This window comes from Ictalurus furcatus, chromosome 5 (assembly GCF_023375685.1).
Source record: "Ictalurus furcatus strain D&B chromosome 5, Billie_1.0, whole genome shotgun sequence".
NCBI lineage: Eukaryota > Metazoa > Chordata > Actinopteri > Siluriformes > Ictaluridae > Ictalurus > Ictalurus furcatus.
The window spans coordinates 26568094-26594105 of record NC_071259.1 but is presented as its reverse complement, the minus strand read 5'-3'; the positions used below and the strand labels follow the sequence as shown (position 1 = coordinate 26594105).

The window sequence follows — 26012 nt, the reverse complement described above, 5'->3', positions numbered from 1 at the left end:
TAAATGATGAATATGAACAAAAAGTGCAGACATTCTGCTTTAATTTGAATGTTTACCTCAAGGTTTTACATATTTCAGATGTTGACATTAGTGAGGTTGCAGGTAAGGTTTCCTTTTGATGAGTCTTCCATGCAGATCATATTTGTGAAAACAACACTACAGAGCAGAACGGTGCACCACCGCTCCTATGGGTTTTTTGCCTTTCTGGCCAGCATAAGAGCAGGTCTTTCAGAAGTTTCATGGTTTTCTAGATCCCGCCTTGACTTTCATAGTTCCCCTTAAAAGCTATGCCTTAATGACATTTCAGACAGTGAAAATCCTGATTATTCACAATCTTTACTGCCATGTTCTCAAGGTTTCTTTACAATGATGTTTTTAATTTGCTTGCTCCCGTGCAATTAATTTCACAGAATATTTTGAACAAAATTTGAATAAAGAACAATTACGACTCAAAAGACTCAAATTTCTCTGAATGATAAACAACGCAAAACAATATGCAAAACTAAATAAATCAAAAATGGCTAGGAACAGTTTTTTTTAAAAATTGTTTCAATGTTGTAAACAAAATGTACAAAAGGCTCAACAGAGCTTAAAAAATAATAATTGAATTAATTCTCCCCAAACAAACAAACAAACAAAGTATCTGACCTGGGGACTTTGGGGTTACAGACATTTTTGGGGTACAGACCACTTAACCATTATTGAAATGTAAAAGCTCCAGCAACACAGCATAAAAATATATCAGTGAAATATATACTTACTGAAATATATACTTACTGTATATATTAAAATATTTATTTGTCCACAATTAATGTCATATTAAAGTAAAACAACCGGTTTTGAGATTATATGTTGTGTAGATAAAATACATAGAATAACACATACTATTTTTTGTCTTTAATTAATGACCATTGGTCAGATTTGTTCACTGAATTAATTTATAAATGTTATCTATAACCTGCTACTGGATTATAGCAGCACAATTTTTTTATGTGATTGGAAAATCAAATTATACATAAGTTTTTAAATAAAATGTATTTTCTTTTTTTGTTCTGCTAAGACACAAGGAGAACTTATTTATTTTTCTTTGTACAAATTTCTTAAGTGAATATTTTTGAAGTTCTTCAGAGAGAATTACATAAATGTTATGCAAAATAAATGTTCATTTAGTTTCACCAATTTCTGTATGTCTCATTTACTGTAAGTAAATTTGTGTTATATCAACCTCACACTGCTTTCTAGATATCGACATCTGCAGTTAAAAAAAAAAACCCATATCGGTCGACCACTAACAGACACTTTGGTAAACATTTCAGTAAAGCATTTTTAAGAAATTTTATTTAGGGGAAACTGGGCTTCTCATGTAGTCTTAAAGCAATCTGTTGTGGTACACAGTAGATTGTAAATATCTGTAAGCACATTAAACAAATATAATGTATATAAAATGTTCTTCTCAGTAAAAATGATTTCTACAGCATGTTAAAGCTTTCTTATTCCTCCATAATAAAACACTTAAAATGACAATCAACAATATCAGTGACAACAAAATCCCAACGATGAGGCCGAGATTAGACGGTATATAGATGCACACTGCATCACTCGATGGTGTTCCCTGTGTGGTTGTTATCTGCCCCAAAGACTCACAACTGTAACAAAGAGAGAAATAATTTACACTGCACTTAGAAATAGAGTTCACAATACAGATCATGTGATAATCATGTTATACTCACTTTGTATGTGGTTTGCAGAGCATAAAAGAACCATCTGAATATGTCTTTTCAGAGCAGTCCTTACATACAGTATCCATTAAAGCTGTTCCTGTAAGGCAAGTCTTAATTTGGTGATCAAATTAAATAAAAACATTTGACTGAATGCAGAGGAATTTGAATTAAACATCGCCAGATATATTACAGATAATGTTAAAATACTAACCTGTCTGGTTGATGTATTTTCCAGGAAGGCAGGTGGAGTGCTCTCTGGCTTTTCTGCAGCTCTCACCATGAGTTACTATACAATAATGTCCTGGCAAAGGCTCGCAGAGTGCATCTGAATTGTATAAACACTTCTTCTTTACCCTTAATCCATTACCTGTGGAAAGAAAACAATACACATTACATAAAGATATTCTAGATCATTCTATAGGTATTATACTGTATAAGAGGTACTTTAATGTTAAGTTACAGGAATGAGCATTTCTTTACCTTCATCACACACAGTGCAGCTGAGACATGCTGTCAGACCATTCGGGACATCGGTGTAGGTTGATCCAGTGCACACTCTACACTTTGTGCCTGAATTTTTGTCGCAGTGAGTTAACACATGGTGACCTGGACAATAACATTATATTCTCAAGCTTGTCTCATATACACATTAGTCCACTGATTGTAGTCACTACATCAATGTAAATGATTTTCTACAGGTGCTGGAGGACAGTGAACATGGGGTCTTCAAGAAGGAATGGCATGTTCCTGAAGCAACATTTCTCTGAACCAATCTTTGAGATATGTCATCAGTACTGTATGTGCTTCCAGCTCTTCTTAATCTTCCCAATTTAAATTGATGATATTTAGCCAAATGGGTTTTTCTGAGTCTGGTTGCAGGATGGGAGTAAGTGATAAAGACAAACACTGGGGACAAAATGTCAGTGAAAGAACATTTGGTTACAGTATAAGGACATTCATGATTTGCTGAATTTTGTTACTCATTCAATGAAATATAAGTAAATAGAACATGTTGTATAATTTAGGACATTCACCATTACACCGTATAGTCAAGTGCATAAGCACCTCAAATTGTCTTTTGGTGTCTCCAAAGCCACAGCAATGGACGTTTCTATTCTAAGTATTAGAAGTAATTTAATATTCTTGCAGTGCATATATCCACTTAAAATGTACACACAATGTGTTTTGAGTTTGTATTTATAAATATGAACAGAAAGATATACATTCATAAGCATAAACAAATATATGGTTGTTTTTTTCTATTTAATCTAAACTTATAGTGAAAACGTATTTGGAAACAAAGTCACAATATTAGCACTTTTTTTTTTTGCAAAGCCATTGTTGATTATTACAGCTTCAAACCATCTATGTTAAGATGTAATTAGGTTTTGTAGGATTGTGGATCAATTTTGGGCCCTTCCTCTTGGTAAATCATTTTCAATTTTCCAAGGTTACAAGGATTTTCTGATTGACTTGTAATATAAAAATCATAATTTACAATCAACATTTATATATATATATATATATATATATATATATATATATATATATATATATATATATATATTGTAATATAATGTCAATTCTTTTTCTGTACCAATTTTGTTTTTAAAAATACCATTGTTTATGCTCATGAATGTATACCTTTTAGTTCATTCAAAAGGCAACTGTCAATATGTGTAGTGGATATATGCACTGGAATTATAACAAAAACAACTGTGTCTGAATGCTTATTTCCCCTAACTGTAAAGATTCGATATTTCAGTGTTGCTTGAAGAAAGTACATTTATTGTATTTGCAATTACACCTCAATCCGAGCCATTGTGTTCATATAAAATAAGATTCAATGACTAAGTAATAAAAATAAGTTAACATACCAGGAGAGCACATTGGACAGCATTCTTCATTAACTTCATACTCAGCAGTGTTGCATACTTTGCAGTGCATTACACTAATGAGTTTAAGTATTACTGAATATATGACATAAGTGTCATATAAACGCATGGCAGATATAGGTGTTTCACCACTTGTGGTACAAGGAATAAAACATCATCTGTGTGCTTAAGTACACCTGAAAAAATAAAAAATAATTGTGTTCAATAGGGAATAAAAATAGTTCTGATTTTCAAGTGATTTTATCATTCAAGCAACAATTTTATCACTCAAGCAACAATTACTACAAACTACAATTGGGAGGGCAAAGAAAAGAGAAGACACTTGTTTTCATGTTGTGTCAGGTTAAAAGAGAGCACAACACAAGTGAGGAAAGTCTTGCAGATTAGAGATAGGTCACAGTGGATTAAACACCTGATATGGAAGCACAATATTGGGGTGTGACAAATGTCAGGCACATGACTGTGATATTATTGCAATCAGTATCAGAGAGAGAGAGCGAGAGAGAGAGAGAGAGATAAACAGTAGAGCAGTGGTACTCAAAGTGGAGTCTATAAAGCACAGCCAGGAGGTCTGTGCATTTAAAAAATATATATATTTAAACTTTGTTACAGTGGTGGAAATCACTACCCACCCCATTACAATTATAAAACGGATATATACAATATCTCACAAAAGTGAGTACACCCCTCACATTTTTGTAAATATTTGATTATATCTTTTCATGTGACAACACTGAAGAAATGACACTTTGCTACAATGTAAAGTAGTGAGTGTACAGCTTGTATAACAGTGTAAATTTGCTGTCCCCTCAAAATAACTCAACACACAGCCATTAATGTCATTAGCCATTACAAGGTGTTACAAGGTCTCAGGTGTGAATGGGGAGCAGGTGTGTTAAATTTGGTGTCATCGCTCTCACACTCCCTCATACTGGTCACTGGAAGTTCAACATGGCACCTCATGGCAAAGAACTCTCTGAGGATCTGAAAAAGGAATTGTTGCTCTACATAAAGATGGCCTAGGCTATAAGCAGATTGGCAAGACCCTGACACTGAGCTGCAGCACGGTGGCCAAGACCATACAGCGGTTTAACAGGACAGGTTCCACTCAGAACAGGCCTCGCCATGGTCGACCAAAGAAGTTGAGTGCACATGCTCAGCGTCATATCCAGAGGTTGTCTTTGGGAAATAGACGTATGAGTGCTGCCAGCATTGCTGCAGAGGTTGAAGGGGTGGGGGGTCAGCCTTTAATTGTCATATCTCCTACCCTTAGTAAAGAGTATATTACATTATAGAGAAGTTGCATAATAATGTACAAGTTGTTATGGAATTTATTTTTTAAATATTTTGAAAGCTGCTGAAATATGTTCTAAATAAATATTCAGTAAAATTCTGCAACAGTTAAACTCTCCAAGGTGAGAGGTGCATTATATTCTAAAGAATATAATCCAATATATTGCATAATGTTTTACCATTTGTTATGGAACAATAAATGTAATCATTTAGAAGTTATTGGGGGTTTTTTGGTTGCAAATATCTTTTCGCAAAAGTTAGTGAGATGTGTACTACATTCTACACAATGTGTACAATATTGTATGACTTGTTTTGGAGCAATATCCTTGACAATTCAGAATGTACTGACTTTTATTTCTGCAAAGAAAAATACATAACATTTCAGTAAGAAGTTTAATTCCACAAAGTGAGAGGTATAGTAAATTCCAGAGAAGGAACACAATATTATACAAACTGTTTTGGAGCAATTGTGTTTGTAGTTTTTTAATCCTTTACACCAGTGGTCACCCTGTTCCTGAAGATCAACCTTCCTGAAGACTTTAGCTCCAACCATAATTGTGCCCACCTGACCATCTAATCATTAACTTAAGACTTAGCTCCAACCTGTCTTAAGGCAGTGATTATATTGTCAGATGGGCACGATTATGGAAGATATAGATCTTCAGGAACAGGGTTGGTGACCACTGCTGTAGACTGTTTAGAAGCTTTTTTTTAAAAAAAAATTCTTTAAAAATTTAGGCACAGTTAAATTGTCAACACTAAGAACTGTAAATTCTAGTGATGTTACCCATTACTAATTTTATTTTGTATAATGACCACCTAGGGCAGGGGTCTTTAATCTAAGATGCAAAGGGTCAGTGTGGCTGCAGACTTTAATTAGAGGCACACTTGATAGCTGATTGAAGACCAAGATGAACTGATTAAACAGGTGAACTCAGGAGTGACTCCTGCTTGGTTGGAATGAAAGCCTGCAGCCACACCAACCCTATGTGGATAAGATTGAAGCTTGAATTTGTTTCAAAATACGATGTTCATTTCTGTGAATGATAGCCTATTACAGGGGAGCCTTTGTTTGTTTACATTTTTTTGCAAGAGCAATCTCCTGTACTTTATCTATAAATCCCAGCAGTAACACAATTATGTTGCAACAGATTTAAATGATACAGTAAATACAGATCAGGATAAATATCTAATAAATTAATTTCCTAGTATGCAGTTCATAACCTTGTATTGATTTCTCTCTCGAGACTGACATTCTGAGGTGCGTGTCAAAGAAACAAAACCCTTTGCTTTGGAACTGTATCGGTGACATGACCGCATTGGAAATCGATTTAAAAGAAGCACAAATCCTGGTCAAAGGTCATTCAAAGAATGAGTGGTCTTGTTGTTGTCTTGGTTATGAATAAGAATATTGTACACGTGTTAAACTTTCTGCACACACCGTCCGAAATATATTGAAGACAGAAATCCAAAAAAGCAAAACTAAACTGTTACAAATCTTTAGGTTATTAACTGATTTGAATTGATAACAAGACACGACATATAAACAGTACATAAAGACGAACAGAAATTATTGGTAAACTTGAAGTTCACTTACTGTTAATTTAATCCAGGAAGAAGTGAATAATGGGCACAACAACAGAAGTCGACGTGATCCGGAGTAGTTTCACTTGTCTCCGCGTCAGTGCGCATGTGCGGAATCATCGCTTTGAGTGGATTGTGTATGGTCTATCTATGGAGAACCATTTCTCTTTTTAAATGACATTTTCAAATACATTTTTAAAGTCCACAATTTATTTATGAATTCATGAATGTATTTTTAAATGACGTACTTATTGAGTGTTTTATGTTGTTCCCTTTTTAATGTGAACTATTTATTGATGGATTAATATTTCATTTATAAATGATCTTTTTATTGCCCATTAATATATCAAATAATGAATTACTTTGTAATTTAGTCTATTTATTTATAGATAATACATAAATGTGTGAGCAAAATTATTAATGCCTGTTTTTAATGTACAATTAGTTATTAATTTATGAAAGTCTTTATTACTATTTCCGAGACACTTGTGATCCTCCATAGTTTTCAGCTCCTCTGTGTAAAAGTTAATGCATCAAGCTAAGATGCATCAAACTAAACTCTCAGTTAGAACTGTAAATGCATAGTTTCTCTTGTTTGTACAGTATTTGCTTTATTATTATTATTATTATTATTATTATTATTATTATTATTATTAGTGTGTGTATGTGTGTGAGAGAGAGACACACAGCCTGAAGTATTGTTGAAGACATAAATAAACTATATTGCAGGGCACAATAAGTAGTCTGTGTTATGTTAGATTATTTATTTTAGTGAAACACTAGGCTTTTGTATTTATACTGTATCTTACTGCTACAATACTAATGTATCTACAACACAGTTTCATTCAGCGAGTTTCATCCATATGCTTCTTGCTAATTAATTAATTGCTATAAGAACACAGGGGAAAAGGATTGCACTAGCTCTGTTTCCATCCATATATATTTTAAACGTATTTTAGGATATTGCATAAAACAAAGCTAAATGGAAACACCAGACGTGAATAAATTCTCCAAAATATGCATTAAAAAACATATGCGCTCAATTGAGGCTGTGTATGTGTACAATCAGCTCCATAAATATTTGGACAAAGTTATTGTTATTTTAGCTGTCCACCTCAGTGTATTAGAGTTTAAATTAAATGATGAATATGAACAAAAAGTGCAGACATTCTGCTTTAATTTGAATGTTTACCTCAAGGTTTTACATATTTCAGATGTTGACATTAGTGAGGTTGCAGGTAAGGTTTCCTTTTGATGAGTCTTCCATGCAGATCATATTTGTGAAAACAACACTACAGAGCAGAACGGTGCATCACCACTCCTATGGATTTTTTGCCTTTCTGGCCAGCATAAGAGCAGGTCTTTCAGAAGTTTCATGGTTTTCCAGATCCTGCCTTGACTTTCATAGTTCCCCTTAAAAGCTATGCCTTAATGACATTTCAGACAGTGAAAATCCTGATTATTCACAATCTTTACTGCCATGTTCTCAAGGTTTCTTTACAATGATGTTTTTAATTTGCTTGCTCCTGTGCAATTAATTTCACATAATATTTTGAACAAAATTTGAATAAAGAACAATTATGACTCAAAAGACTCAAATTTCTCTGAATGATAAACAACGCAAAACAATATGCAAAACTAAATAAATCAAAAATGGCTAGGAACAGTTTTTTTAAAAATTGTTTTAATGTTGTAAACAAAATGTACAAAAGGCTCAACAGATCTTAAAAAATAATAATTGAATTAATTCTCCCCAAACAAACAAACAAACAAAGTGTCTGACCTGGGGACTTTGGGGTTACAGACATTTTTGGGGTACAGACCACTTAACCATTATTGAAATGTAAAAGCTCCAGCAACACAGGAACTTACTGAAATATATACTTACTGTATATATTAAAATATTTATTTGTCCACAATTAATGTCATATTAAAGTAAAACAACCGGTTTTGAGATTATGTGTTGTGTAGATAAAATACATAGAATAACACATACTATTTTTTGTCTTTAATTAATGACCATTGGTCAGATTTGTTCATTGAATTAATTTATAAATGTTATCTATAACCTGCTACTGGATTATAGCAGCACAATTTTTTTTATGTGATTGGAAAATCAAATTATACATAAGTTTTTAAATAAAATGTATTTTCTTTTTTTGTTCTGCTAAGACACAAGGAGAACTTATTTATTTTTCTTTGTACAAATTTCTTAAGTGAATATTTTTGAAGTTCTTCAGAGAGAATTACATAAATGTTATGCAAAATAAATGTTCATTTAGTTTCACCAATTTCTGTATGTCTCATTTACTGTAAGTAAATTTGTGTTATATCAACCTCACACTGCTTTCTAGATATCGACATCTGCAGTTAAAAAAAAAAACCCATATCGGTCGACCACTAACAGACACTTTGGTAAACATTTCAGTAAAGCATTTTTAAGAAATTTTATTTAGGGGAAACTGGGCTTCTCATATAGTCTTAAAGCAATCTGTTGTGGTACACAGTAGATTGTAAATATCTGTAAACACATTAAACAAATATAATGTATATAAAATGTTCTCAGTAAAAATGATTTCTACAGCATGTTAAAGCTTTCTTATTCCTCCATAATAAAACACTTAAAATGACAATCAACAATATCAGTGACAACAAAATCCCAACGATGAGGCCGAGATTAGACGGCATATAGATGCACACTGCATCACTCGATGGTGTTCCCTGTGTGGTTGTTATCTGCCCCAAAGACTCACAACTGTAACAAAGAGAGAAATAATTTACACTGCACTTAGAAATAGAGTTCACAATACAGATCATGTGATAATCATGTTATACTCACTTTGTATGTGGTTTGCAGAGCATAAAAGAACCATCTGAATATGTCTTTTCAGAGCAGTCCTTACATAAAGTATCCATTAAAGCTGTTCCTGTAAGGAAAGTCTTAATTTGGTGATCAAATTAAATAAAAACATTTGACTGAATGCAGAGGAATTTGAATTAAACATCACCAGATATATTACAGATAATTTTAAAATACTAACCTGTCTGGTTGATGTATTTTCCAGGAAGGCAGGTGGAGTGCTCTCTGGCTTTTCTGCAGCTCTCACCATGAGTTACTATACAATAATGTCCTGGCAAAGGCTCACAGAGTGCATCTGAATTGTATAAACACTTCTTCTTTACCCTTAATCCATTACCTGTGGAAAGAAAACAATACACATTACATAAAGATATTCTAGATCATTCTATAGGTATTATACTGTATAAGAGGTACTTTAATGTTAAGTTACAGGAATGAGCATTTCTTTACCTTCATCACACACAGTGCAGCTGAGACATGCTGTCAGACCATTCGGGACATCGGTGTAGGTTGATCCAGTGCACACTCTACACTTTGTGCCTGAATTTTTGTCGCAGTGAGTTAACACATGGTGACCTGGACAATAACATTATATTCTCAAGCTTGTCTCATATACACATTAGTCCACTGATTGTAGTCACTACAGCAATGTAAATGATTTTCTACAGGTGCTGGAGGACAGTGAACATGGGGTCTTCAAGAAGGAATGGCATGTTCCTGAAGCAACATTTCTCTGAACCAATCTTTGAGATATGTCATCAGTACTGTATGTGCTTCCAGCTCTTCTTAATCTTCCCAATTTAAATTGATGATATTTAGCCAAATGGGTTTTTCTGAGTCTGGTTGCAGGATGGGAATAAGTGATAAAGACAAACACTGGGGACAAAATGTCAGTGAAAGAACATTTGGTTACAGTATAAGGACATTCATGATTTGCTGAATTTTGTTACTCATATTCAATGAAATATAACTAAATAGAACATGTTGTATAATTAAGGACATTCACCATTACACCGTATAGTCAAGTGCATAAGCACCTCAAATTGTCTTTTGGTGTCTCCAAAGCCACAGCAATGGACGTTTCTATTCTAAGTATTAGAAGTAATTTAATATTCTTGCAGTGCATATATCTACTTAAAATGTACACACAATGTGTTTTGAGTTTGTATTTATAAATATGAACAGAAAGATATACATTCATAAGCATAAACAAATATATGGTTGTTTTTTTCTATTTAATCTAAACTTATAGTGAAAACGTATTTGGAAACAAAGTAACAATATTAGCACTTTTTTTTTTTTTGCAAAGCCATTGTTGGTTATTACAGCTTCAAACCATCTATGTTAAGATGTAATTAGGTTTTGTAGGATTGTGGATCAATTTTGGGCCCTTCCTCTTGGTAAATCTTTTTCAATTTTCCAAGGTTACAAGGATTTTCTGATTGACTTGTAATATAAAAATCATAATGTACAATCAACATTTATATATATATATATATATATATATATATATATATATATATATATATTAATATAATGTCAATTCTTTTTCTGTACCAATTTTGTTTTTAAAAATACAATTGTTTATGCTCATGAATGTATACCTTTTAGTTCATTCAAAAGACAACTGCCAATATGTGTAGTGGATATATGCACTGGAATTATAACAAAAACAACTGTGTCTGAATGCTTATTTCCCCTAACTGTAAAGATTCGATATTTCAGTGTTGCTTGAAGAAAGTACATTTATTGTATTTGCAATTACACCTCAATCCGAGCCATTATGTTCATATAAAATAAGATTCAATGACTAAGTAATAAAAATAAGTTAACATACCAGGAGAGCACATTGGACAGCATTCTTCATTAACTTCATACTCAGCAGTGTTGCATACTTTGCAGTGCATTACACTAATGAGTTTAAGTATTACTGAATATATCGAACATTTACATGACCCGAGGCCAGTAAACCGAACTGCTTAAGTAGTTTTTTGACACTGTTCACACTTGTGTCCAGTATGTGGTGGTGAATACTTTCATATGGATGCCAAGTACAGGTCTCTGGGGACATAAATGGGCGTTTCCCAACCAGTGGGCGTCTTTAGACAGTTATTTTAACAAATCAGTTAAAGCGGTTGAAAAACGCCTATACCGGTTTGAAAACGCCTTTTCTTTTGTTCTGCAGAGACACCATATGGATGAGGAGAAAAAGAAAGTGAAACTGAACTGAAACAGTCGTGAAAGTTTACACAAAAAAATAACGCGCACGATTAAGATAATTTTTCCAGTGAAGAGAGAGTGTACATGACATCATGAGAGATTGTAAACCCCACAGGTTGTCCCCCAAAACATTTAAAAGTATACTTTAAACTATTTCAGTTGTTTTCACAGTATTATTGCTGTATTTTCATCATTTTCGTCTTTAATTTATTTATTCATTTTCATATGGTTCATTTACATGTGATTCTTTTACATGTGATTCATTTACATGTGATTAATTTACGTTTGATTCCTTTACATGTGATTCATTTTAATGTGATTCATTTACGTATGATTGATTTACATGTGATTCATTTACTAATTTGCTTCTCTTTAAATCCACTTCTGGACTGTGATATTACAAAAGTCTTTCCAGATTATTACTTGCTACACTGTATGAGATAACCCCAGTAAAATTGCCTGAATTCTGTAATATAATTTGTTCACCATGTTAGGTTTAAATCCTCTAAAACAGAACATTACATCCTTCAAAGCACTGGCATGTTCCGCTTACTCTCACAATCCTCCAAACTCCCACACCCAAAGTCTCCATAAACAAATGAGACAGCAGTGTATCCTACAAAAACCGAACGTTGTCCACAATGTGAAAACAACTCGGAGAGTAAGCTGAACTAACCAACAAAATTACCAAGACTGATAAACAGTCTCCACACAATAATAAATATAATGTCCTTACCTTTTAAAGACTTGTAACAAATAATATAACAGTGTAGCACGTAAAGCCGAGGAGATAACACTCAAAACAGAGAAGCACATTAATACAGAAGTACATTTTAAGAGGAGTAAGTCCACAAAATCTAGGTGGAGTAATGCAACGACAATATCGTCAAGAAAAATCCGAATTCTGTAAAGCTGGAAGGCAGAGTGCAAAAAAATAAAAATAATAGAAGAGCGAAAAAGACTCCGCTGTGTAGGTGATGCAGTTCAACCCGAGATCAAGAGTTTAACATAGTCTCCTGCATCCTCCGCTGAAATAAAGTCCTTCTGGACACCGTTATATGTAATGCGAAGCCGAGCTGGGTGAAGTATTCCATAGCGAGCGCCCTCAATACCACGAAGTTGACGCCGAACCTCGTTAAACGCAGCCCGGTCCCGGGCTGTCTTGGCTATATAGTCAGGGAAACGGAGATGGTCAAATCCCTCACTTGAATCCGCCGGATCTCTCTCGCACGGCGTAAAATGTCAACACAGTCACTGTGATACTGGAATCTGCACACAATAGCTCGTGGTCGTTCACCAGGCCTCGACTCCAAATCCTCACATTTATTCTCTAATTGAGTCACGGTCGCAGTGAGAGACTCGATAGTAGTATTTTCATTATTTTCATCCCTTTTTTTTTAACTGAAAAAAGGTTTACAGCATGCTGCTGTTAATTTAGTTGTTTTTACAGTATTATTGCTGTATTTCCTACTCTGTTGTACTGTAAATTGTTTTACAGTTACTTCCTGTAATTTATTTTCTTCAAAAAAGAGCAGGAAAATAACGACAGTAATTTCACTATTCATTTGAACACATAATATTGGCACATACAAACTTGTTACACAGAAAACGCTTAGCATATTCCTGGTTATATTTTTGTTGATTCATCCTTGAGATAGCTATTACAATAATAAAAATTTATATATATAATATATAAATTATATATACACGCACACCACTCATATCTCATACTCAACCATTACAGTAATAAAAACCCACCGGTGTTGCACGTGTTGTACTTAATACAGCCTTGCACACACTGCTGGGGGGCTGCAACAAACCGATTTGGGGGGGCGCCGACAAACCGATTTGACCAAACATACTTTTCTTTTGTACAGACCTCTGGGGCTAAGAGGTTCACAAAGTTTTGTTCCATTTGATTTTTTTATTTTATTTTTTACATTGTCTAGTAGCTTTTTGATATAAGGAAGGCAGTCATCTGTGCTGCACATGAATTCAACAGCTTTTTATATTTTGTTATTTAGGTCTTGACAGGCAGACTTGGATTCAGTTTGAATTAAAAAATGTAATATACTTTTGAATTAACTTTTAATGTTTTTGATATGTAGTGTTTAATTGTGTAATAAATTATTTTATATGCAAAAGGCCTAAACTTTTCATTATTCTTTTAATTAAACAGCTTGTATCTACTCTACTGTAGCCTAAAGTGTATAGCTGTAAACATACTTTAAATTTTTTAACTTACACATTATCTAACTTACATTTGCTTCACTTTAGTAATGTACGCCAAAAACTGTTCAAAATGACTATATAAATTTAACTACTGTAAATAATTTAATGGTACAGCAAGTATACTGTATTTTAATTTACGGCATGTTGTACATTACTGTTGTTAGTTTTAGAGTATTTTGGAATACAGGATCTTGCAGGCTATTTGTTGCCAGTAAGTTACTGTTAATTTTATGTTAATATATATATATTTTTTTTTACAGTGTAAGCTATACTTGGGTGGAAATCTATGCTACAATATTTTCTCAGTACTTCTCTGTTATCTGGTTAAGTGTTCGTTGTTCGATTGTCCAAGAAGAACAGACACAATCCGACTAGAAAACATACTTTGGGGTGAATGAATGAATGAATGAAGCCACACACAGTAGGACCTCAGGGTAGTTTGTAGATTATTAACTCATTTCAAATGAGCTAGAACACACAATACAAAAATTATATGCAGTTAACTTACTTGTAATTTTGTCCAGTCAGACCTGAATCATTATCCTTTTTTCATTATTTTTCATAATCATTATATTATGAAACAAGTGATAGCTCCCACTCGAGAGCAGGTTTGAATTATTCTGGGGAGCGGGGGACACTTTAGAATGTAACACAGGAAGTCAGAGAAAAAGGTACATTGTTGTTGCATGCGGCGCACGAGGTTATCATTAAAGCACACGGTTAAAACGGTACGCTATCTCTTTATTATTCCACGTTACCAGAAACGGTAACGCGAAAACCCCTGCTGAAAAAAGCAATATAAACTCCTCATTACATATAATGGAAACTGTAATATTCCCTGTGGATCTCTAATGGTAATTTGATGGCTTCTATTGGCGGCATGTTATGTCTAGTGGTTACCATTAAGCACCATTAATGGTAATGGTTTGTAATGGTATTTGTAGTGAAAACCATTATAAATTCTTTGATGGTTTCTATTGTTTTTGAAGGGTTTTTTTCAGCAGGCACGTGACATGACAGCTGCATATATTCTGTATTGGATACAGAAATTAATTCATAATTCCCAACTCTCCTTACAAACAAGCAGATAGTTAGGTTTTATTTTTACTCCTACAGTTACACAACATGTTTCTGGCTTTCATACTTCTGAGCGATAAATTTGACTTTTCACAACCTCATATATATATATATATATATATATATATATATATATATATATATATATATATATCAATCTAAATTATATATCAAAAGCATGCTTTTTTGTGTCTATTATTGTATTGTGCTAACCAGATCTTAGTTGTCATAGTAGTGCTAAAGGGGAGCAGAACTACACTACCCATCAGCCCCAGCACATCATGTTACTATCATTCACACCTTTTTTTGCCTTGATTAGCACCACTATTTAAGTTCTAGTTTGTCAGTGACGCTGTCAAGCTTTCTGTTATAATTGTCAGTTGCTCCTGTGTGTGCCTCAGTAGTGCTTCTAGGCTGTATGTTTTTTTTTGTTTGTTTGTTTTTTTTTGCCTCGTATCCACAGTTCATGTTTTTGGTCGTTTGTTTGCACTTTACTTAATAAATTGTCTGCACTTGCATCTGCCTCCTCTATCATTCATTGACACTTATTTTAACATTGTAACTCAGTCTCATATCAAAATGAGGGCACTAATACAAACCTGTGATCTGCCTCGAAGAGCTATCAGAGCTGCTGTTATAGAAAATGAATCAACACCTGATCAGTCAGAATCAAGCATTGAACAGTGTTGTATAAATGTCTTCTAATTCATTCTGAAATAAGCTACAAAAGCTTTTTTTTTTTTAAAAAAAAAAGGACACATTCAAATACCATTAGTAGTGACCCCTTCACCTCTACTTCTTGTTCACTATAATTTCACTACTGCTTATTAATATAGTCTGTTTTCTCAGATTGTAGTTGAATATACATATTTTGGTGGTAAATGAGCAGCCATGGCCTTCTGTTGAATACAAGTGCGAGTAACATTCACACAATCATTCAGCTCTGCAACAGTTTTGTTGCAGATGTGCAGTTGCACATGTTACAAAGGTGTAAAAAAACAGCGAAGTTGAGTGTAAAGGAAACTGGGGGAAGACGCACACAATTGTGAAGAAAATGGTATTGTGACTGTGAAGTACATGTTTAGAAGCACTTCTGTTTTCTAAACTGAACACTGTATCTCAATGTGGAGTTCTATCAACTAGTTTTGTCCAAAATAGCAAGCTAATTCTAGGGAGTCTGGTAGTTTGTCACCAACTGTAGCCAAGAAGTGGCCACTTTCACATGAAGTGGAGACTGACATGGCAAATAGTCTACAGTATGAACTTGTTTAACCCAGCAACTATATCTAGCTCTTAAAACTCAGTGTTGAAGTGTTAAAATTTTAGATTTTCAATTGGAAAATAGCTTTCAAGATTGCAGCCTTCAACATTCTGAAACTTGTAGCCAGCTATAGATATACAGTATATCAAATGCTCTGTGAGCCATGTGAGGAGCATCTGAGCTTGAGTCTATTACTAAGACTCTGCACCAGACTTCCAATGTCAGTTATAACCAAATTGCTTGATGATGCTGAATGAGCTGGAATGAGGATCATGTATTTGTTCCGACAAGAAATGAATTACCATGAAATTGGTGTGGATGTGAAAAACACAACTGAAATAAAGCTCTACTTCTGTTAAATGTTAATTATGGAAATCCCCTGAGTTTCACTGTCTGCCTACATCCTCAAAAAAAAAGTGGAACCAACTTTGTCCCATTGTATCATTTTTTAAAAATATATAATGTTAAATAATAATCAGGTAATGTATTCTGCACTGGAATGTGACAGCACCATATTGAGATCAGTGCATGGCACCATCTAGAATTTAATGCTCATTCAAATTTGACAACTGTATAACAACATAAAGGGAACATATGAACTCTGTTTTCCCAAAGAAAAGAGGAACGTCAACGTTCCACCAGAAACCAATGCAGATAATGAAGATTTGCCCACTGACAATCACACAAAATTGAAAGCAACATGCATTATATTTTCGGGTGGAAATTACAGCAACAGGTGTTACTTTTTTTTTTGCATGAAATTTCCAACACCTGCTCTGTGACCCAAATATCATCTGCCACCTATTAACCTCATGTGGGATATTTTTATTTACAAGGTGGGACACTATATTTACAAAGAGGTCAGGCTGAGAACTCGGATTTAGGAGGCAGAAAAGGTCTCATGTAATTAGAGTGGTAATGGTATAGAGTTCATATCATGAAAAAGTGAGAAAAAAATAGTTTTTTTTTAAAAGAAGAGTTTGGGCATACTGTGTAAAGTGCTCAATTTACAAAATGTACCATTCTCTCTCTCTCCATACAGTCATATACAAATTCAACACAGGGCAACAGTATATTTTAAGATTCATGTGGTTGAATTATGGTATTACCGCAAGTTTCAGAGAAGAAACCGTCCAAATCTAACCACATTTTTAGCCTACAGCAGCTTGGCCTGTGCAGGACTACATTTTAAATAATGCACAATAAAGTGCACGTTACAGTTACAAGGGTTTTTGCAATTATTGCTCATTAAATGTCGCCTGATCTTTATCTAAATCACAATTTTAGCCAAACACAATTTAGCTCAACTAATAACACACATACAGTAGTAGTTTAGTTGTTTTCAGATCTTTATCAAGCATATTGAGTAGTCATTCATGACACTCTCTAATGGAATTGGCCTCTTTCAGCAGGATAATATGCCCTACCACACTGCAAAAATTGTTCTGGAATGGTTTGAAGAATATGATAAAGAGGTGTTGGCTTGGCCTCCAATTTTCTAATTTTCAATTGTCTTGTGGAGTCCATGCCTTGACAGCTCAGAGCTGTTTTGGTGGTACAAGGGGGATCTACACAATATTAGGCAGGTGGTTTTAATGTTATGGCTGATAGTTGGTTGGTATATTATATATATATATATATATATATATATATATATATATACACACACATATAAAAAATTACTGTTAATTATATTAGACTCAACAGCAAACCCTAAAGTATGAACACTGGTGAGATCTACTATATCATCCATTAAATCTAGATTAGTCATTTTATTAGTAATTTTTTAAGCATAATTGCCTACCCTGAATTTTCATTCACACTAGGTAGCAAACCCTCATTTTATGTTAAAATGGTATATATGAATAACTTTAAGATACAACCATAAGCTACAAACATTGTAAGTGGACTTATAGTTTAAGTGGACAATAATTTAAAAAAAAAATACCACAATAGTATACAATATTTGCTTTAAAAAAAAAACAGCTTTTAATAATACATTGGTAGAATGTGAGCATTTTTCACTTCAAGTGAACATTCAGGCCAAAACAAACACACACACACACCAGGTGGAAAACAAATACACACGTACACAAACACGTACACACACTTTACATTTTACCTCCCATCATAGTGCAAATGTAACAGCTCGATTTACTCACTTCTCTCACTTTTTTCTCAAATAGAGATGGAAAACCTTCCTGACATGAAGAAATTGATGATTACTACTTATCCATGCATTCATCAAACCGCATGACGTCTCTGGATATCAAGCTGGTCACAAGAAAAGTATTCCAATATACAAACCAACCGAGCTCACAGTGAAGTGGTTAAACACTATGGGTTCAGCTGTACAGGAAGTTAAACAAGGAACTAACATGTAGAAATAAAAAAAGATAAGCAAAGCATGTAATGAGGAGCAAAACTGAAACTAATTTTAAAATGAAATCAACAGACTAAAGGTTCCTGATCAAATACTGTTATACCTAAAGAATTAAATGAGGCTCAGAAAAAAAAAAAATAAAGAAAACCTTTTCAGGTGTATTTCTTTTTCATGGTACATTTTGCTGTCCTTTGTGTGCACGTTCCTCCACATAAAGTTGCATCTGTTGAAAGTGAGAAAGTTCATATACGCTTAAATGACCAGTAGTATTTGTTTTCACACATCTGTCAAGATTACTGCCTAACACAATTTTAGCCAAACACAATTTAGCTCAACTAATAACACACATACAGTAGTAGTTTAGTTGTTTTCAGATCTTTATCAAGCATATTGAGTAGTCATTCATGACACTCTCTAATGGAATTGGCCTCTTTCAGAAGGATAATATGCCCTGCCACACTGCAAAAATTGTTCTGGAATGGTTTGAAGAATATGATAAAGAGGTGTTGGCTTGGCCTCCAATTTTCTAATTTTCAATTGTCTTGTGGAGTCCATGCCTTGACAGCTCAGAGCTGTTTTGGTGGTACAAGGGGGATCTACAAAATATTAGGCAGGTGGTTTTAATGTTATGGCTGATAGTTGGTTGGTATATTATATATATATATATATATATATATATATATACACACACACACACATATAAAAAATTACTGTTAATTATATTAGACTCAACAGCAAACCCTAAAGTATGAACACTGGTGAGATCTACTATATCATCCATTAAATCTAGATTAGTCATTTTATTAGTAATTTTTTAAGCATAATTGCCTACCCTGAATTTTCATTCACACTAGGTAGCAAACCCTCATTTTATGTTAAAATGGTATATATGAATAACTTTAAGATACAACCATAAGCTACAAACATTGTAAGTGGACTTATAGTTTAAGTGGACAATAATTTAAAAAAAAATACCACAATAGTATACAATATTTGCTTTTAAAAAAAAACAGCTTTTAATAATACATTGGTAGAATGTGAGCATTTTTCACTTCAAGTGAACATTCAGGCCAAAACAAACACACACACACACCAGGTGGAAAACAAATACACACGTACACAAACACGTACACACACTTTACATTTTACCTCCCATCATAGTGCAAATGTAACAGCTCGATTTACTCACTTCTCTCACTTTTTTCTCAAATAGAGATGGAAAACCTTCCTGACATGAAGAAATTGATGATTACTACTTATCCATGCATTCATCAAACCGCATGACGTCTCTGGATATCAAGCTGGTCACAAGAAAAGTATTCCAATATACAAACCAACCGAGCTCACAGTGAAGTGGTTAAACACTATGGGTTCAGCTGTACAGGAAGTTAAACAAGGAACTAACATGTAGAAATAGAAAAAAAGATAAGCAAAGCATGTAATGAGGAGCAAAACTGAAACTAATTTTAAAATGAAATCAACAGACTAAAGGTTCCTGATCAAATACTGTTATACCTAAAGAATTAAATGAGGCTCAGAAAAAAAAAAAATAAAGAAAACCTTTTCAGGTGTATTTCTTTTTCATGGTACATTTTGCTGTCCTTTGTGTGCACGTTCCTCCACATAAAGTTGCATCTGTTGAAAGTGAGAAAGTTCATATACGCTTAAATGACCAGCACTATTTGTTTTCACACATCTGTCAAGATTACTGCCTCACTGCCTCTTTAAAGCTGCAGTACTTTTGCCTCTGAAAATTCACACCGCAAGTTACCTGTCGAGTTTTTTTTTTTTACCCGGTTGTGCTTCGACACTGCTTCTCTTCGCAGATGAATCTGATGGTTTGAGGCATTCGTATGGGTTGTATATTAGCTCCAATAATTGACAACGGAGGTGGCGGCAGATACGGTTTTCTTGGAGTAGAGTTTAGTGCTCTCCCATAGCTAGCAGAAAATAAGTGCAGTTTACCACACTGACTATAGCAAAAAAACGAAAACAAAAACAGGAAACTCGATACCTAGCTGAATAAAGCGAACAAGTGTGCTAATGTTAACTAGCTACCTATTGAGCCACTGAAACGTCTTACCTATTCAACAGAAAAAAAGTCATCTCTGCATTAGTATTCAATCCCTTCAGATCTCGGAGTTGTCGCCACCTCTCAAAAGCCATGCCGATATTTATTCTCGTGTTAGCACGGATTCTGTCGCTTTCCCTTTTTGACTGCAGGCTCTCCACAGTTCAAGGTTTCTTCGTTTTGATAACAGCTGATTCTACAGATGTCAACTAAAGTTTAAATTCTAAGCAACTGTTGTACAGACAAGCTGCAAACATTCCACCATCCTCAGCCGCTGCACACGCGGTATAATAGCCGGCTCCTCTTCTTCTTTCTGTTTACGGACATGACGTAAACATGAAAAGACGAATGACATCAAACTGACATTTCACACAAAATCCGACCTGACAGCTCAAATTATAAATCATTATTTTAAGCTTAGGGTAAGGTAAGGAGACACTTGATTTTTGTTCATTTTTAACCAAAAACTTTCGGTACTGCAGCTTTAAAGTGCGACTATATTTCTTATGGTTATGCGTGTTACCTTTACTATGTCTGAGGTCATTGTTTTCAGAGGAATGAGCCTGGGCTCCTGCATGAGGACTTCCTGCTCATCTGCTACAATCCAGGGAAAGTCCTGCACACACAGACATGTTTTACTTCACACATTACACAAGGACAGGTACTAGGTGATCATTGGTAGGGAGGCAGCCCAATGCAAATTAAGAAAAAAGTCAATTAAAATAGTTTAGCATGTAAGTCTCCTGGACAAACAAACAAACAAACAAACAAACAAAGAATCACATGCACTAAAAGCACAGCTGTATGGTGCATAATGCACACTCAAATTCTTATCTCAGGGCTATGGTGGCATCTTTACCTGACAGGACAGGTGTGATTAAATTATTTATAGAGTATGTGTTACAGTAAAATAATAAGAAGCGATCATGTCCTGTGGTAGGAATCTGCATTTAGTCTGAGTAGGTAATGGTAATATGGAGTGTAGTTTTATAATAATAAAATTCCCAGGAATGGGAAAGTTGTCCTGACCTTGATCACCTGAACTTTCTCCATGTTTCTAGTGGCAGATTCTCTGGTGTAAACAAGAACAGTAAATGTGCATCCTGCAAAGAAGAAATGCATGGAAAATTCAGAATTCCCCATTACCAAGAACAATAATACAGTATTGTAAATGGTTATGTATAATTATTCTAAAGAACACATAGAACTTTAATAATTAATTACAGTATCTCACAAAAGTGAGTACACCCCTCACATTTTTGTAAATATTTGATTATAACTTTTCACGTGACAACACTGAAGAAATGACACTTTGCTACAATGTAAAGTAGTGAGTGTACAGCTTGTATAACAGTGTAAATTTACTGTCCCCTCAAAATAATTCAACACACAGCCATTAATGTCTAAACCACTTCCAACAAAAGTAAGTACACCCCTAAGTGAAAATAGTGCCCTGCGGCCCAGTCTCCGAAGGGAGGGGATCATGCTCTGCTTCAGTATGTCACAGTACATGTTGGCATTCATGGTTCCCTCAATGAACTGTAGCTCCCCAGTCCCAGCAGCACTCATGCAGCCCCAGACCATGACACTCCCACCACCATGCTTGACTGTAGGCAAGACACACTTGTCTTTGTACTCCTCACCTGGTTGCAGCCACACATGCTTGACACCATCTGAACCAAATAAGTTTATCTTGGTCTCATCAGACCACAGGACATGGTTCCAGTAATCCATGTCCTTAGTCTGCTTGTCTCCAGCAAACTGTTTGCGGGCTTTCTTGGGCATCATCTTTAAAAGAGGCTTCCTTCTGGGACGATAGCCATGCAGACCAATTTGATGCACTGTGCGGCGTATGGTCTGAGCACTGACAGGCTGACCCCCCACCCCTTCAACCTCTGCAGCAATGCTGGCAGCACTCATACATCTATTTCCCAAAGACAACCTCTGGATATGACGCTGAGCATGTGCACTCAACTTCTTTGGTCGACCATGGCGAGGCCTGTTCTGAGTGGAACCTGTCCTGTTAAACCGCTGTATGGTCTTGGCCACCGTGCTGCAGCTCAGTGTCAGGATCTTGGCAATCTTCTTATAGCCTAGGCCATCTTTATGTAGAGCAAAAATTCCTTTTTCAGATCCTCAGAGAGTTCTTTGCCATGAGGTGCCATGTTGAACTTCCAGTGACCAGTATGAGGGAGTGTGAGAGCGATGACACCAAATTTAACACACCTGCTTCCCATTCACACCTGAGACCTTGTAACACTAACAAGTCACATGACACCAGAGAGGGAAAATGGCTAATTGGGCCCAATTTGGACATTTTCACTTAGGGGTGTACTCACTTTTGTTGCCAGCGGTTTAGAGATTAATGGCTGTGTGTTGAGTTATTTTGAGGGGACAGTAAATTTACACTGTTATACAAGCTGTACACTCACTACTTTACAATGTAGCAAAGTCTCATTTCTTCAGTGTTGTCACATGAAAAGATATAATCAAATATTTACAAAAATGTGAGGGGTGTACTCACTTTTGTGAGATACTGTACATAAAGAAAAGAAAACACAGGAAAGAAACTACACTGTTGACAACTACAATGTTTCACCCCCTTTACTGGTTAAAAAAACCTAAACAAAACAAAAAACAAACACTCCCAGCAGCATTTGTTGGTCATGTTCACCCAAAACAAATAACTGAATGTTTTAGAAGTTCTCTCTTACCTGGAGGATTGTTGTCTAAAACAGCATCACACACACTGATTTTCAGGATCACAGCTCTCAGCAGCTGTTCCACATGAGACAGCAGTGTTTCAGAGCTGCAAAGGAAACATCACAAACATACTAGATATAATACACAGGTAATTATCCATCCATCCATTTTCCCAAACCGCTTATTATACACAGGGTCACGGGGGAGCTTGGAGTTTATCCCAGGGATCTCGTGACACAAGGCAGGGGACACCCTGGACAAGGTTCCAATCCATCTCAGGGCACAATCTCACACACACTTTCACACACCCATTCAATCACTATGGCCAATTTCGAAATGCCAATCAGCCTACAACGCATGTCTTTGGACTGGAGGAGGAAACCGGAGTATCCAGAGGATACCCCCAAAGCACGGGGAGATCGAATGTGCTAATCACTAAGCCACCGTGTCCCCCCCAAAACAGGTAATTATAATTCAGATATTAAAGTCATTGTCAGAAACAAGATTACAGTCAGTGTACAAAATTTTTTTATTTAATTAAATTTTTTTTTTTTTAGGTTTTTTGTTGTTGCCCAGCTTTCTGTGGTTTTGTTTCTTTTTTATGTAGAAAAACTTCTACCTGATAAAGAATTCCAAGCTTGTGCTCTTACCTGATAGACAACAAAGGAGGCTGGGAGATCTCAAACACAAATCTCTCCACTGGGTGGTGCTCTTTATCCATGATTACCACCACCACCTTCTCTGCCTCATTCTGCATTCACATTTCAATATAAAGCACTACATTAAGCTGTATCACAATCTGTAATTAATAATGTATAAAGCCTTGTGTATAATGTACATATAAGATAACAAATAAATCTCAGTGATGGCATGCTTTGGAAACTACATCTGTAAGTTGTCAATACAAGATGCTGCTTTTTTGTTTTGTTGTTAATCTCACCTTCTCAATAAGCGGTTTAACGCACTGGAGTGTGTCCTGGATGTACTGATTCAGCTCGGGGTGACATGACATCTGAAAGTCAAACACACAGACTTATTATAGTAGATGTTTATAATGAAAAGTCTTACATAACCAAGAGCAGTTTTGCACTTTTCCACCAAAGAAAACTTCTGTTATGCAGCTATACCTTTATAATAAATAGGATAAAGCAATGAAAATATGTATCTGTTGCCCTGCACTTTATCACTGTCTGTGGCAATCTCTTTGTGCTGTGTGTAGTTGATGAAATTAACTACACCAAAGCTGTTTTTTCTTGACAACATTTTCACAAAAAAAATTATAATTGGATAATAGGAAAAGCCACATATGCATGTTGAGAATTTTATCCTTGTCAAGAAATCTAAATTGTCTAAACATGAAACCTGGGTCCTTCCACTCTCCATGGTATTTGCATAATGAAATCTTATAGGACGTTATAGTTTTTTAGTAGGATTTTCAAACACTTAACATTGACAATTTGCACTTTGAACATCTGCACACAAAAATATATTCCTCCAAAAGGTTTTAATGACAAAAGCACTAGACTATTTATAAGGTTTTGGGTGATTTGAAAATACTTAGCAACAATCAATAAGCTGATCTTCTTACGTCTTTACAGAGATCCAGATGTAGATTTAGATCCCTAATGAAAAAGCCAGAGGCCACATTTGTGAGGAAAACCACCATGAAGAATCCTTGAGACGAACCAGACAAAAAAAGAAAAGGAACCCATCCTCTTCTGGCATTATAAATCATTAATCTTAAGAGTGTTGAAAGGATGTTTAGTATGAGTACATTGTGTACAACAGTTCTGGGATGAGCACAGGACAGTCTTTCTGATTACAGCAGCAGTTCTTAGAAGATACAAGTCTACAGTGTGCAGGTGAGATTATCCACTCAAGCAAAGGTGAGTCTTGGGACATGCCCATTCTGTAGGTCATACTGCATATATACATTAAGAAACTTCTACATATGCCTGTGAAATTGTTCAGCTATTACACTAGTGGAACATTTCTGAAGCATCAGCTCTGCATTGGTGGAAGTTATCATCAGTATCTATTCTAGTCTCGTTTAGTCCTTCCCCTGGATAAATACACCCACTAAATCACCCAGGAGTATCTCTTACCTGAACAGGTACATTGTATTTCTTCCTCTTTTGGAAAATGCCAGAAGGATAAACTTCTCTCACATACAGGATGAGGTGGATGGCCACTTCCAGAAACTCACACAGGATATCCGCCACCACTGGAAACAAAACTTTCATTAGACAACACAGGGAATGTGTTATTAAGAAAAAACAACTCAGTGCACCTCTGTATTTTCACCTTGACCGAAGTTCAGGTCCTGTCTCGTAAGAGTTGCCATGGTTACGTATTAGGGGAATGAAAAAAGGAGATTACTGCTGATCAGACCACTGCTGTTGAGTTAAAGACGATAATTGTCAGCTGAAATCCATAGTAGCGTTTCAATTAGGGTGCTTCATTTTTATATAAAGCAAATACTCGCTGTCTGACGAACACCACGTGTAAAAGAAGGACTTAATAAAACCACAAATTCTGCACTGTGCGATACGACTAAAGCGAGTGTCTCGTTTATAGTGTAGAGATATTCTTATGCAGGAATCAACCCACTTAATTTTACAAAAAAGCTTTAATATAATTAAACTATATATGTAAAAACCATTTAGAGAAGGAAAAAAAAACCCTCCCAGAATACTTCAAACTGCATCCGCG

The 26012-nt window shown here is 35.0% G+C and overlaps 3 protein-coding genes across 6 annotated transcripts; all 3 read right to left on the bottom strand.

Moving 5' to 3' along the window:
• Nucleotides 1–1320: 1320 nt before the first annotated feature.
• On the bottom strand, nucleotides 1321–19804 carry LOC128608072 (tumor necrosis factor receptor superfamily member 14-like). 4 transcript variants are annotated; one of them, XM_053625474.1, is made up of 7 exons: nucleotides 19716–19804; nucleotides 18306–18749; nucleotides 3599–3792; nucleotides 2202–2327; nucleotides 1933–2088; nucleotides 1731–1818; nucleotides 1321–1646 (listed from the first exon to the last, which is right to left on the bottom strand). In XM_053625474.1, exons 3-7 carry the CDS (start codon nucleotides 3723–3725, stop codon nucleotides 1454–1456), a joined length of 690 nt encoding a protein of 229 aa, XP_053481449.1. In that variant the 5' UTR covers nucleotides 3726–3792; nucleotides 18306–18749; nucleotides 19716–19804; the 3' UTR covers nucleotides 1321–1453. The 4 variants fall into 4 exon arrangements, with proteins under 4 accessions (XP_053481449.1, XP_053481452.1, XP_053481451.1 ...); XM_053625477.1 differs by lacking the exons at nucleotides 18306–18749; nucleotides 19716–19804 and adding an exon at nucleotides 14314–14983; XM_053625476.1 differs by lacking the exons at nucleotides 18306–18749; nucleotides 19716–19804 and adding an exon at nucleotides 12310–14038.
• LOC128608074 (tumor necrosis factor receptor superfamily member 14) lies at nucleotides 8147–11287 on the bottom strand. The gene is made up of 5 exons (XM_053625479.1): nucleotides 11191–11287; nucleotides 9804–9929; nucleotides 9535–9690; nucleotides 9333–9420; nucleotides 8147–9248 (listed from the first exon to the last, which is right to left on the bottom strand). Exons 1-5 carry the CDS (start codon nucleotides 11258–11260, stop codon nucleotides 9056–9058), a joined length of 633 nt encoding a protein of 210 aa, XP_053481454.1. The 5' UTR covers nucleotides 11261–11287; the 3' UTR covers nucleotides 8147–9055.
• Nucleotides 19519–26011, bottom strand: mad2l2 (mitotic arrest deficient 2 like 2). Its single transcript, XM_053625478.1, has 8 exons — nucleotides 25605–26011; nucleotides 25406–25524; nucleotides 24241–24312; nucleotides 23951–24051; nucleotides 23312–23406; nucleotides 21627–21700; nucleotides 21121–21213; nucleotides 19519–20161 (listed from the first exon to the last, which is right to left on the bottom strand). The coding sequence occupies exons 1-8, from the start codon at nucleotides 25642–25644 to the stop codon at nucleotides 20108–20110; spliced, it is 648 nt and encodes a 215-aa protein (XP_053481453.1). The 5' UTR covers nucleotides 25645–26011; the 3' UTR covers nucleotides 19519–20107.
• Between the last annotated feature and the right edge of the window lies 1 nt (nucleotide 26012).

Coding starts and splice junctions, on each gene's coding strand:
- LOC128608072 (XM_053625474.1), bottom strand. CDS start 3,725: ATGCGTTTATATGACACTTATGTCATATATTCAGTAATACTTAAACTC. Junction 2,089..2,201: donor CTGCACTGTGTGTGATGAAG/GTAAAGAAATGC, acceptor TTCTTTCCACAG/GTAATGGATTAAGGGTAAAG. Junction 1,647..1,730: donor CTCTGCAAACCACATACAAA/GTGAGTATAACA, acceptor TCTTTGTTACAG/TTGTGAGTCTTTGGGGCAGA.
- mad2l2 (XM_053625478.1), bottom strand. CDS start 25,644: ATGGCAACTCTTACGAGACAGGACCTGAACTTCGGTCAAG. Junction 24,052..24,240: donor TTAAACCGCTTATTGAGAAG/GTGAGATTAACA, acceptor ATGTGAATGCAG/AATGAGGCAGAGAAGGTGGT. Junction 23,407..23,950: donor CCTCCTTTGTTGTCTATCAG/GTAAGAGCACAA, acceptor TTTCCTTTGCAG/CTCTGAAACACTGCTGTCTC.
- LOC128608074 (XM_053625479.1), bottom strand. CDS start 11,260: ATGCACTGCAAAGTATGCAACACTGCTGAGTATGAAGTTAATGAAGAA. Junction 9,930..11,190: donor CTGTCCAATGTGCTCTCCTG/GTATGTTAACTT, acceptor GTTATTGTCCAG/GTCACCATGTGTTAACTCAC. Junction 9,421..9,534: donor AAAATACATCAACCAGACAG/GTTAGTATTTTA, acceptor CTTTCCTTACAG/GAACAGCTTTAATGGATACT.